Source organism: Haemorhous mexicanus, chromosome 4 (assembly GCF_027477595.1).
Source record: "Haemorhous mexicanus isolate bHaeMex1 chromosome 4, bHaeMex1.pri, whole genome shotgun sequence".
Lineage (NCBI taxonomy): Eukaryota > Metazoa > Chordata > Aves > Passeriformes > Fringillidae > Haemorhous > Haemorhous mexicanus.
This window is the reverse complement of record NC_082344.1, coordinates 29,694,352-29,708,125: the sequence shown is the minus strand read 5'-3', so window position 1 is coordinate 29,708,125 and position 13,774 is coordinate 29,694,352. Positions and strand designations below refer to the sequence as shown.

The 13,774-nt window shown below is 38.1% G+C and overlaps 1 protein-coding gene across 3 annotated transcripts in view; it reads right to left on the bottom strand.

Moving 5' to 3' along the window:
* SGMS2 (sphingomyelin synthase 2) overlaps positions 1 to 13,774 on the bottom strand; it is a 44,718-nt gene that overhangs the window by 11,194 nt on the left and 19,750 nt on the right. For all 3 annotated transcript variants that reach the window (XM_059844234.1, XM_059844235.1, XM_059844232.1), the window contains exons 2-5: positions 7,413 to 8,047; positions 6,543 to 6,660; positions 4,675 to 4,828; positions 656 to 822 (exon numbers count right to left, since the gene is read on the bottom strand). In XM_059844234.1, the coding sequence (XP_059700217.1) occupies positions 656 to 822; positions 4,675 to 4,828; positions 6,543 to 6,660; positions 7,413 to 7,867 (894 nt within the window). In that variant the 5' untranslated portion in view covers positions 7,868 to 8,047. The remainder of the gene's footprint in view (positions 1 to 655; positions 823 to 4,674; positions 4,829 to 6,542; positions 6,661 to 7,412; positions 8,048 to 13,774) is intronic.

Here is a 13,774-nt window from a genome sequence, read left to right as displayed (position 1 = left end):
AATTAGAATAAATGGGCTAAAGAGCTATGCTTCTACTTGAAAGTGTTGCTGAAACAACAGCAGCAACCAACTTCTGAACTGTGTACCTTTAACGACATTTACACAAGAATTGTCATTAGAATTTCAGGAATCAGAATCACAAGGTTCAAAGAGACCTTCAAGATTGAGTCCAACTTGTTCCCTGGCATCTCAACTAAACAATGGCACTGAGTGCCACATCCAGTCTTTTTTTAAACACATCCAGGGATGGTGACTCCAGAACCTACCCAGACAGACCATTCCAGTACTTTATCACCCTTTGCATGAAAAACTTTTTTCTACTATCCAACCTATATTTCCCTTGACACAGCTTAAGACTGTCTAGGTAATTTCAGTTATCCAGAAATATTATTACTCAACTACTGTTTATTCATAAGCTGAGACAAAGAAGGGGTATTCTATAAATCAACTACAGCATCAAAACAATAAAAGCTCAAGAAATATTTTAAAGACAAATTAATATTATTTACTTAAAAAACAATGAAGTGAAATTCATTGCCCATTCTGATTAAACTTCAATATGGAACATCTTTTTATTCTGAGATTAAGAACTTACTTTAAGGTTCAGGCAATTTTAACAAATGCAGGCTACACACGGATTGTGAAGGCCACTCACCTTTTCATTAGCCATGGAGTGGTACCACCAGAAGAGCCGCGTGGTGATATAGTAGGCAATGATGACATCTACGGTATAGTGTTCATGAGCAACCAGGATACAAATGATGCCAGCAGCACTCATCAGCCAGCAGATTAAGTGATACCACCAGAAATGACGTGGTGAATCTGTGAGACAGGGAGGTGATGGAGAAAAAACAGCACAAAGCCATCTGTTATTCTAACAATCCACAAAAGCTAGGAGAAAAGATAAGAAAATTAACTTAAGCTGCTAAATTTGAATACATAACTCATATCACACTGGTTCAGATCCCCTGCTATCACACTGGTACAGATCCCTTGTTTTGATTTGTATGAATCTACATAATGAATTACACAAACTTACTGCAGTGTTCTTACTTTTTAAAGTGAGCACAAGATGGGTTAGCTAGATAACACTGCCACCCATTTTCTAGTCAAATTAAGTTTTCCAGTTAAATCATTTCTAGGATTTAGGGTGCAGAGGAAGAGACAAAATTGAGGTAAAACATACACTTTGGTTATTTAACTTGGTTGTATTTAATCTTTTCACAGTCTATATTCGAGTAAACTCAAGCCTCTAGAATTGATACAACCTGAGCAGAGATCACAAATTAAACAGAAAGACATTCATTTTAATTCCTAGGTTTTCATTAATTTGCATGAAGCCTCACTTCTATGAAACAAAATACACTGTACAGAAAAGGGCAGTATGGGAATTTATATCCTTTCATTAAAGATTTAACAAATGGGAGCAAAGCTATTCAAAATGCCACCTCAGTGGAAAAGTTCTCCTGTACTTCTTTCCCCATTGAAAAAATGCCTGAGTGTCACCATGATTATTCATAACTTCTGACAGGCTAACTGGCTTCATTTCACTCAGTGGGAGGTTTTGGCACCTCTTGCCTTGTCAGGCAATGGTCAGCCTTTACTTTCATACAACACCAGCAGAAAAGTTACTGATCTCAACAAGCCTACCCAGTAGGCTCTCAGAGGCCTGTGCAAAACAATAACTGTAGTGCCACTTTTTGAGGCGAGTGTCAAAAAAATTCTCTTAACCCTCCCCAAAACCCAGACAGATCTCCATCTACTAATTTTTTTTTTTTTTTTTTTTTTACAAGAAGCCAAGTAATTTGAAGAAGTTGATGAAAACAGCATTGAGAAATTCACATTTTTAGCTGTGGTGTGTCTGACTAACTATTCTGGTGAAAAATGCGGGGTTCAGAGAATAAGTGAAAAAATGACAGAGTATGAAAGGAAGAGATGAGCAGAGCAAAAACTCCACTAAGCCAGACATAAAAACCTCAGAATGCATCTTACACCAAAGACAAGTTACTGAAAGAGTAAAAAAGACTGCCACAAGCAGCATCTAATTCAGAGCAATTACAGGGCTTATGCCCTAGTTCAGATAACATTTTGGTCGTTATATGAGAGGTAAAAAAAGGAAAGCTATGCATTTCTCATTTATAGAGCACAATTTCAGTGAAATATATGCCTAACAATTAGGCAGCAGTCAAAGAGCTTATTACAAAAATTTGCATGATAAAATTGCACCAATCCTTTATAATATAAAGGACAGGAGAAACCAGCCCAAAAAACATTGGGTTGTCTTCATCTTTCCTGGTACAACTGAGTATGTGAATAGCATTAAAATACAACATAGCAGACAAAACAAGGTAATCAGTGATGATTGTTAGACCTAAGTCTAAGAATCATTAGACTATAATCAGCATCATAAATCACTACTCAAATAAGAACATCTCAAATCTGCAATTTGGAGTTTATCACATTCAAGAGGCCCTTTTATATTGTGTTTTTTGTTTAAGGCAGAATACAGCACTGCAGTACCTTGCTCCCTGAATATTTTAATAAAAGGAAGGCATCAAACTAATGCTGCTTAGTCTTATTTTTGTTTCAATGAGAATTCCACATTCTCATGAGCCAAGCTAGCATTTGCATAGTTTGGGATACAACAAATAGGAGGGAAGACTCCAACTCCAAACATATGAACTGAGAAGGGAACTCCCCACTATGTATTCATGAGTGGCCAAGCTCCCAGGATAGAAGCACTGCTTACCATAAATTAGATTTAGAAGTCAGTGCTAAGTTCTCTAACACTTTAATAGATGCTCTCAGTGTAGCACAGAAGATTTTTTCCTCCCATGCCCCAGAGAAATGTAAAGCAAAGGGAGAAACCATAACTGCATCTTCTGCATGCTTGCCAAATTCTTATCATATATTCTTACAAAAAACATTAAGTAGGAGACTCGAGTACAAGACATCCAAAGATTATGAATTAACTTTTCATTGCTTGCAGTAACTATTGTCCAGCACACCTAAGAAAAGTCACTTTGTTTCTGGATGTAGTGTAAGTGTGGCTTGAGCACAGCATCATTGCACAAAACTCCCTACAACCCCCTGCAGCTAACCTGCACAGTCAGTGTGCACAACTGCTACTGCACGTTTTATCCAAAACTTAAATTATCTGTCAACAAATGATGAAAGCTATCTTGTTTACTCAAGAAATAAACACTTACATAAAGATAGAGGTGACATGTTTAGCCACATTTAGCCCTTAATTAAAGCCCATAACACTTTTAGTCAGCCTTACTACAATCCCTAGGAAGGTGATGGAACAGCTCACCCTTGAGGCCATCACTAAGCAGTTAGCATGGATTCACCGCAGGGAAGTCATGCTTAACCAGCCTGATAGCCTTTAAAATCTGGACAATTGGCTGGACAGATAACAGGAGACAACTGGATGTTGTCTATATGAATTTCAAGCAAGACTTCTGACACTGTCTCCCATGATATCCTCACAGGCAAGGCTGAACAATTAGTGAGGGTGGACTGAACTGGCTGAATGGCAGGGCTTGGAGGGTTTTTAATCAGTGGCACAGTCTACCTCAACCCAAAGGTTCATACTGGGTCCAGTATTGTTTAACTTACTCATCAACAATTTAGGGGAAGGGATAGAGCTCACCCTCACTCAGCAAGTCAGCTACGGATACAAAGCTCAGAGGAGTGGTGCTGTGCTGCCCTTCAGAAGATCCCACACAGTGGAGAGTTGGGCAGGGCAGAACCTTTTGAAACTCAGCAAGGGCAGATTCAGGGTCCTGCACTTGGATGGAAGAACCTGGTGCACCACTACAGCGTGGGGGTGAACCTGCTGGAAAGCAGCTCTGCTAAGAAGTAGCTGGGGGTCCTGGTGGCCAAGCGGTCCACGAGCAGCGCGCTAATAGCCAAAAAGGGCAGAGTAGCCTGGGGTGTATTAGTAAGATCATTGCCAGCAGGTTGATGGGGGTAGTCCTGACCATCTACTCAGCCCAGTGAGGCACATCTGGAATTCCAGGCTCCCTAGTACAAGACAGATATGGAGCAAGACCAGTGGAGGGCTATGAGGATGATTAGGAAATCAGAGCACCTCTCTTATGAGGAACAACAAGGAAAATAGGCCTGCTTAGACTGGAGAAGTATGAGAGGAAACCTCACCAATGTGTCAAAATATTTAAATGAAAGGTGTCAAGAGGACAGAACCAGGCCCTTTTCTTTGGTGCCAAGCAATAGGACAAGAGGCATCAAGCAGGAAATTATGCACAGGAAGTTCTACCTAAATGCAGGATCTTGTTTACTGTGCAGGTGACCATGCACTGGAACAGACTGCCCACAGAGGCTGTGAAGTCTCCCTCACTGGAAACATTCAAGAACTGCCTGGACACAATCCTGTGCAATGTGCTCTACAGAAATCTGCATGAGCAGAAAGGTTGGGCTAGATAACCTACAGTGGTCCCTTCCAACCTTATCTACTTTATCTATTTTATGATTTTACTAGAGCCACCGTTCCATTTCCACTCAATTTGTGTTTCAAACCCATATAAATACAGTCTGTGTACAACTGACACGAAACTTTTGGAGGGGAGTGGTTTTACCCGTACTTTTGCGATTTGTTTTCCCGGTACAATGAACATGAACAAGAAAGTGCATTGAAGTACAATCACTTACACTCTTTGATGAACAGATAGACCAGTGTTAATACTACAGTGTGTCCACTAAACAGGAAGTCTCCACACAGGATGTGTGATCCAGTTATGGATAGACCACCACCAGAAATCAGTCGCAGGATTCTCTGAACCTTTGCCTGAGAGTCTCCATTCAACTAGAACACCAGAAAGAAGTATCGTAAGTGACTCAAGTAAACTTGTTGCCCAAACACATGTAGAGTCAGGGAGACAGGGACAAAAGGACAAATTATCTTAATTTTCTTCAGGTTTCTTTCACATATTCTTAAATAAGCACGTGTTTTAAAGTTGACAGGTGATAAAGATCAGTTTGGTAACACTAGCATTCCATCTATACTTTAGATCTATATTCCATCTATACTTTGCCAGGCTATTTTAAAACATGCATTGTATGAGAGTGAAATGCAGGATACACTGAAATGGTAAACGTTAAAAATTTATAAGGTCAGATCTCTCACGGTAGCAGTTGACAGAATCAATGAAACCCATTTAAAAACAGGTACAACCTTGCATACAAATTCTGTTATTCTGTCCAGAGCTGACCAGTGTTTCTACTGAGTAAAAACCTCAAACTTGCTTCATTTTAGATTTAGTTACAAACTCAGTCAGGAGTTAACTCATATTTGGAGGATGTACATTTTTAAAGCATGTATTAGGACCAGCTTCTGATTTCTATAGACACTAGGCAGTTTTATCTAGCTGTTTTAAATTAACTCTAGGAAATGGGTAACCATTTTCTATAATCAGAAAAATATTCACATACAACAAAAAACAAAAAAAATCCAGAAGAATTATCATCAAGTGTTTTTCCAGAGTTCAAGTAATTGATCCTGGTTTCATGCTAGCAAAATGCACTTTTAGCAGAGACATTTGCATTTTCCTTTGATTACCTCTTTTCACTCCACAATACATAGTCTATTACATAGTCATTCCCAAGCTGTTAGAACAAAACCATTAAATCTTTACAAAAGTGGCACTTAAATAAAACATTTTCAAATAGACACTGACTCATACGAGAAGTAATTCATCCACTATATCACCAAGTTGTCTCAATGTAGAAAACAACAGCCATGATGCTGTAACTCAAGGCTAGAAATCTTATCCAAGAGGTGACAAATTTATCCCCCCACTAAACCGGCAATACTTTGTTTTCAGTACAGCTAACACAACAGATTTGTTCCAAGGAATTTTAAGTCTACAACTTTTAATTAGTAACCTAAAGTAGGAGTAACAACTCCTTTATGTCACCATTTAACTCCAATGTCATTAAATTTTTAAAATATTTTTGTAAAATTACTAGTACATCCATGTCTCTGTATTTATCAGTTAATTTATGCAGCTGAACTTGTTTAAATCACATTCCTATATATCTTGCAGGTTGGAAGCAGAGACAGGCATCTGACTTCAGGGACTGCAATAGCTCTTGACCAAATAGTGTGGGAAACCAGGTAGAGCACATAACGGTGTGGGGTTTCACAGGGATACAGCAACACAAGGCTGCATATCAGGCTATGAATTACAGTGTTCACCTGGGGTATCCTACCATACAAGAAAAAATATTGCTACAGTATTAAGAATGATTAGCTTGAGCTTCAGAAGCAAGCTGATTGATTTAGTAGCAGCACGGTTTCAGCCTAAGATGATCTGAAAGGGAGCACACAGCTGCATCAACAACCTGAGGCTCTGCTATTACACAAGTTTTGGCTTATCACTACCTATGTTTCTGAAGACATCAACTGAAAGTAGTTTGTTTTATTTAGTAATACCTGAAACAATATCTTCTATTAGATCTGAGGAGCCGTCAGGACTGATGCAGAGACTTAAGGCAAGAAGCAAGGGGCAGACTCTTACCTTTGGCGCACACTGAAAATGCATTCCAGGCACAGGTAAGGTAGTAACATACATGGTAATACAGCGGTACAGATACAAAGTTCCTATTATAAAAAAGAACCTGCGTCCCACTATTGATCTGAAAGTGAGGAAAAGGAGAAAGATTGAGTGCAAAGTTTACATGCAGGACATTCAACAGTTACAGAGCTCTAGCTTCATTAAACAGCTGAATCCTTAGATGAAAGAGCAGCACCACCCAAGCTCTTCACCACACACTTCTCTGAATCAAATATTAAAACATCCCTTCTCAGCTTTTAGTCTTGTTCGTACTTATAGTGTGAAGCTACCACCAATTTAAGATGGCCTCAGTCTAACTTACAGGTGTGGCCAGGCAGTTTTTCTCAACTCCGTGACCTTTTTAGTCCCCATACTACAACCCCATTTCTTTTTAGTCCCCATACTACAACCCCACTCTCGACTTAAATATATGTAGTTTAAGACAGACACAGGAGAAAACTTCTACTTAGCTGTAGAGGACAGTTGGTTCTTCCTCAAATTTGGATGATATTTTCTTACACCATCATGATTTCCCCAGTTTCAATATCCTCAGGTCAGTAAACACACTTTGAAAAGCCCAATCTCAGAATAAACTCAAATAGTACAACATAGGTGTCAGAAATTCAGAATTCAAAGACATTATTCAATAATCAGAAAACCTGTATTTCTATGTCTGGCATAGACACTCTATAATATTTTGCAAACAAGCCATCCTTTTGTTATTTTTCTGCCAGCCTATTCTACAATATTGTTAAGGCTTTCACTGTATGATTTCTTCTACCCAAAATGAGCAGTGTAAACATACAGCAGAGAAGAAAAATATTGCTAACTTACTTGTATCTAAGAAACAACCACTGGAATATCCATAATCCAAGTAGTATCATTCCATTTATTTCTGATACAGAAAAAGCCCATTTCACACGATCAATGTAATCAAAAAATTTGTCAGGCAAGGGAGGGCTTAGCTCCTTTGGAGGTACTCTCTCATGGACCACAGTGATCATAACAGTTGTTAAAATCAAGTTGAAGAGAGCATAGACAAAGGCAATGCCTGTTTTCCACCATTCCAGAGGAAATTTGTTCCTAGATTCAGCAGGCATAGCAATCTGGATGTAATCAGGATACTTCTTTGCTGTTTTTCGCAAGCCATTAGACAAGCCCTTTGGTTTGCTGGTGCCATTTTTGTTCTCTTCACTGACTGAGAGAGTAGGTCGTGAGTAGCCATTAGAAGTCTCATTTGGCTGACCCTCCATGTGCTCTTCAAGCTTTGCTGTCTCAATGGTATTCATTTCCAAGCTGTATGGCCAAAGAGGCTTTATTAGTGACCAATTTCTGGGCTCTCTGAACTCTGTTATTCCTCAAAGTCCAATATTTTTGTTGCTAGATGACTTCTGTAGAACTCTAAAATGCATCCATTGTGCTTTCAAAGGAATTTGTGAAGACAAATCTTTCTTCTAGAGCTGAATCATCTGCAAAAAAACCACCAGAACAGATACTGAGGGCCTTTATAACTAGTAATGTGACAGAACAAAATATTCTCAGAACAGGCATTTTTAAGTATTTCAATTCCATTCAAGTTTACTTAGAAACACAGTCAAAAGGCAAATTACTGTGAAATAATTCAAGCCAACTCCTACTTGATAAATCTCATATCAGTTTAAGAACTAGTACCAATTTAGGCTTGGGTTCTTTTTAAAGGACAAGATCCACAGACTTTAATGATCATGACATCACTTGCTTTATCAGTTATCAGAATTAAGGCTAATCTGTATTTGCAGCAACATTGAATTTTACTCCTCAGAGATATTCCATGCAAAATGTCCTGATTTTGACCATAGGGTTGCTAGAGATATTAATATGGGTTGTCCATATAGATCAGACAAATCCAGTCAGTTCAGGTGATAGGACAAAAACCAGAAGGTCACTACAGAATTGAATTTTGTAGGGTATAAATTAATTTAGATTCATCTAGAAAATCTACTCAATAGATAGCTCCATTAAATTTCATTAGATCTAAATGAGTATTCCATCAAGTCAAAAATGCATTTATATAGCCATTGTAATACCCACTAAATGTCTGAAATTTCAGATAACTGAGAAATATAGCCCTGGATTCGATTCTTAGTTATGGTACACTACACACAGAACAGATGACAAATGAACCTGTTTTTGTCCTTTAGCAACTTTAAAAACAAATCTATTTAAATGGTTTTTAAACAGGAACAAATAGAAAGAGTCATTATTACTCAGGATTTATTTCAGGCTGCATCTGCTAATTCATAAAAGTTTTGCAAGCTAAAAAAACAGGTAAGTGTTTTTCTACAAGGAGCAAAGAATGAAGTTCATCTCTAGTGAACAGAGATCTTGGTAGTAAAAATAAAGGCCATTTCCCCATACTTAAAGTTCTGTGAAACCACTTACCATAGCTGTGATGTACCTATTTTTTCTTAGTCTGTTCAGCTCCTATGACAAAAATAGTATTACCATGTACAAATTGCTCCCCATCTACCAGTAAATTGTGATTCTCTCTTATTTTAGTGGTTCCTGCAAGAGAAGAAGTTCAGCACTGCTACTCCCTCAAGTCTCCGCATGCCAACTGCAGGCTGCCAGTTTGCCATGCTTTGTGTGCAATTAAGTCACCAAGATGGCAGCTAGAGCTGCCAGTCTCCCTAACCATCCACCACAGGACTTGCTTAAGAACATGCCACCTGCTTACAGGACAATCTAAACCAAAAAGAGCCTGGTAATTCAAGTGATTGTGTTTTGGTCTTCCCAGCCTCGCCCCACCCAAAGAGAGAAGACATATAACATGGTCAGCACGTAAATCTCACTGATTTTCTGGGTGCTGCTCCAACCACTGAAAAAGAGAAGCAGCAAAAGCTCAGATCCCAAACATGAGATTCATACAAATAAAATTGAAATAGCTGAGAAGCATTTCTAAATTTATCCCCCAGCAGTGTTTCCGAAATCCATTGTTATTGGTTGACCTTCTCTAAATTCCTGATTAAGACGTGTATGATAACTATCCATATACAACACATACAAACAATAAACACCTAAGAAAAACAAGTGATTTTTGACGCTTTTTCTCCCTCTTAATCATATTGTGATCTCTGTATCCCTAAGAAAAGGGCACATTTAACCCATCAGCCAGACAACAACTTCTCTGATGCTTCCTACAACTAAAAATACCCTTTTAGAGCATCTACAAAAGCAACAGCCTTACTCAAAACTATACCAGAATAGTATTTCAGCTTTCACAAGTCTTAACACACACACACTCTTCTATTCCTTCTGTCTACTACTAAAGTTAAGCATATGACAGAACACTTTAGTGACAGTAGAGAAAAAAACTGAACCCAATTGCTTATGTTTTGTAATGCATGTAACTAACATTCGGCTACTAAGTCAAGACCCCACTTCTCACCATTATGCTACATTATAGCACCCACTGAGGAAGCTATCAGCAAAATCTGGTAAAATTTACATCCTGTGCAGTTGAAACATTATTAGAATTATGCATTAACCGAGCGCAAACTACCTTAGTTATTTCCTCCTCTTCCCCACAAATACCAACCTAGTGTGCCTAGTGACATAAGTGAAAGATTTTACTTTCAGATGTTTAATGTCATCCAAGTAAGCCTTAAAGATCAAAGATTATCTGAAGTACAGATGAACAATAACATAGGAACCTAAAAAGTCGAGTGGTGCTCATGTTCTCATATTAACTTATTAAGCAAAACAATTATAGCTACAGCTTGCAGGAGAAAGTTGTGTTCCTTCCTGGTTCTTTAAAATGGATTATAAGGCACATTGATCTACCACTTCTGATGGCTCATCAAGATTATTTCAAGCAGAGTGCATACTGCAGCCAAAAGTTTGTTTACATTGATAATTAAAGGTGCTATATATCATCTGATGAGTGATCTGTAAGAAGGTAAGTGCTTCCCTTTATAGTACCTTTTCCATCTCCTTCTCCCATATTCTAAAACAAATTAGCAACTCTATTGATGAAAAAGACAAAAGTCTCTCAGCCCCTTGCTGCCAATCTGACTGGCCAGAGAAGTGACAGATACAGAGCACCAACAGCCTAATCATCCTCTGCTACTGGCTGTAAAAGGAACTCCCCAGAAGTGCACAGGTTCTTCTGCCAAGATCCTGTCCCCAATTCAAATATCCATTCATCACCCAAAGTGGTTCCTTTTAGCTTCATGTTGTCCAAAACATCCCCATATCAAAGCCAGAAGATGCCCACAAACTGCCTAGCAGAAGGCCTTCAGCAACCAGGCAGCAATGCTTATATCTGGCCATCTTGCCAACACCTAGATCTGAAAAGCATACTAAATTGCTCTAAAATAGGGAGCAACTACTGGGGAAGTCTCAAACTCACAAAAAACTGGCCAAGTAACCCAAAAGGATAAATAAAATCCCTATAAGGGATACCTCCAAGTTTTAAGAAAAAGTTTTCCTTTTGGAACCACTTCTATACCTTCTAAAAATGAATGTTTCCTTATCAAGAAAGGAAGAGCTTCTTAAGCAGCAACTTTACAGCAAAAATTGTAACTGCCTCAAGGAACAACATATTTCAAAGAAAATCTCTAAAATTAAAAAGATGCTAAAAGAGGAAGTGTCCTAATATTTTATCCCGAGCTCCTACCTGCTCCCATGCAAACAGCATCCCTTAGTTTTCTGCATCCTCAATTGACTGTCATTTGAAAGAAAATAGTTGATGGGGGGCACAGCTTTGAGACAAGCACCAGAAAGCATGTCTGCATTTGGCTCTTTATACTAGAACTTAAGAATAACAGAGTTTTATTTAGCTTGTTAGTCATCCAATTTTCATCTAAAGGTCATTTTCACATAAAGTTAGCTCCCAAACGGTATTTCTCATCCAGTACTTGAGCATTTCTCAAAATATTTTAATTTCTATAATTTATGAAGGACTGAATAGTCACAATTTGCACAGGGTTTTCAAATAAGCAGTTCTTAACCTGTTTAAACACTATTTGAACAAAAATATCCAAAACAGTGAGACTGATCTATTCTGACATTAAGAGAAGCTATACTTTCATATACAAAATGGAAAAGACTTCTGATAGTACTATTTTAAAGCTTTTTGTTAAGACTGGCTCAAACATTTGGTCCAGCTGTATTCTTGTATTTAGTAACTGAAGAAAAAGGGTCTGCTAACAAAGTACAATTTGAAGTAACTTATCTATATCATACAGTTACTAGGAGACAATTTTTAGCTAGCTTGTATTTTGATCAGTTAAATTTTTAGGACTACCTATGGAACTAGAACTAAAAAAGAAGCCAGGTTACCACTGTTATCTAGACAGCAATGAATAAAAACTTGCTTTTAGAGGCTTCTCCTTAATTTTGATTTTTGAAAGCATTCCAGATCTCACTATTCCTTTTTCCAGGCTATATGTACATCTCACAGCATGCAGGCCGCTAGAAGGAAGAAAAAAGAAGCCCAACACCACCTAAAACCTGCAGAAGACAACTGCTGTAATGCTAAAGAATTGCAAGTAAAATAAAGCTGGATTACAGAAGTACCATTCATTATCATCACATTATCACTTGCAGTAAATGTTAGCTTTTTTATTAAAAAACCGATTAACTACTTATATAAAATTATTTTCAGCAGTAGAAATAGAGCAGTTACTCCCTCTACCCTGAGCAGGGGATTTTGCAAGTCCCTTATTTAGGATTACTAATGTACCAACAGAAGACATCTTTAAGGACTAAAGCCCTACACTAAATAGAGGAGAAAAGCTTCAAAGTTACAGGTTATCCATTTGTATAAACCAAGTTTTACCAGTCCTGTGGAATTCTGTTTCTTCATACCTCTTAATAGTAAAAAGTATGTTAGGTTTCATTCTCGTAGTAATTCATTATCCAGTGTATTCTACAGCAGTGCCAGGTTTCTGAAACAGTATGTCCCAAAAAACACCAAAAAACCCCCCCATTTGTAGCACCACAGAATGGTTTGGGTTGAAAACGACCTTAAAGGTCATCTAGTTCCAACTCTCCTGCCATGCCTTCCACTAGAGCGAGTCTCTAAAGCCCCATCCAATCTGTCCCCAGAAACTAAACAAGCAAGGAAAAAAAACATCTTCAAGTTCTTTTATCATTTTGAACACTGCTGAGTAGGTTTGCCTTAACTGCATGAAGGGATCTTCAAACTCTTTGAACTGTTTGGTCCCCAGACTCTGAAGGACTGTATTTGGTAACTAAGAGTCTGATGTCCTTAAAGGTGACACCATCACATGGCTAGATTTTCCTTGTGACTAGTATTACCCTTATCTTTCAAGAAACAAGATCACAATAGCTGTCAGATATTTATTATCTTTTAGTGCTACTGTAACTCATTCTAGAAATAAACCATATGTACATGACAAAGTTGGTTTTATTTGCAGGTTAACAGTCTTCCCTAAAACAAGTGTTTTGAGAATGGTCAGTCAGACATCTGTAGAACCAGCAGAACAAACAGAATCATTCAGGTTAGAAGAAACCTCAGGAGGTTCCTGGGCCTCTGGCCAGGATCAGCAGTGACTCAGGGTTTCAATCCAGCTGTACTTTTCATGCCTACAAAGAAGCACAACCTCCCCATGCGGCTTGTTTCACTGTATGGCTGTTCTCACACTGAAAGCTGGACTTATTTTTGCTGTTTTGCTTGCTTTTTAATTGTTAAATCTACTGGTTTTGTATCTACCCATTCGAAGTTACAGCCTTTGTATCTCATCTCCCCACTGTTGTGAAGAGCCTGGTCCCCATGTTGTGATGGCATCCTTTTCAACAGAGCTGAAAGAAGTATTGTTATTCCAACATTAAAGCATAAAGACTCCCTCATAACTTTTATACCAGAAAAATAAGATTAAGTCTTCTTCCTGCTTAACCCATACTCTCTAAAATGAGACTGTTTCAGTAGTTCAGACTTGCACAGAAAGGTCTGCTAACCTAAAGTGATATTTAAGCTCTGATTCAGCTGCTTTTGAATAAAGGCAAAAAGGTTCTTTACCACTGCATATTTTCTAACATTGCAAAAAAAAAAAATGTTTGGCTCATAACCTTCTTCTATTCATTACAAAAGCCTATTATAAACACTGTACAAAGTATGGAAGTCACTGTTCTACCTCAGTTTCATCAGACAAAATGCCAAAAATGAGTGCCAAGATAAGCCTCTGGATCAG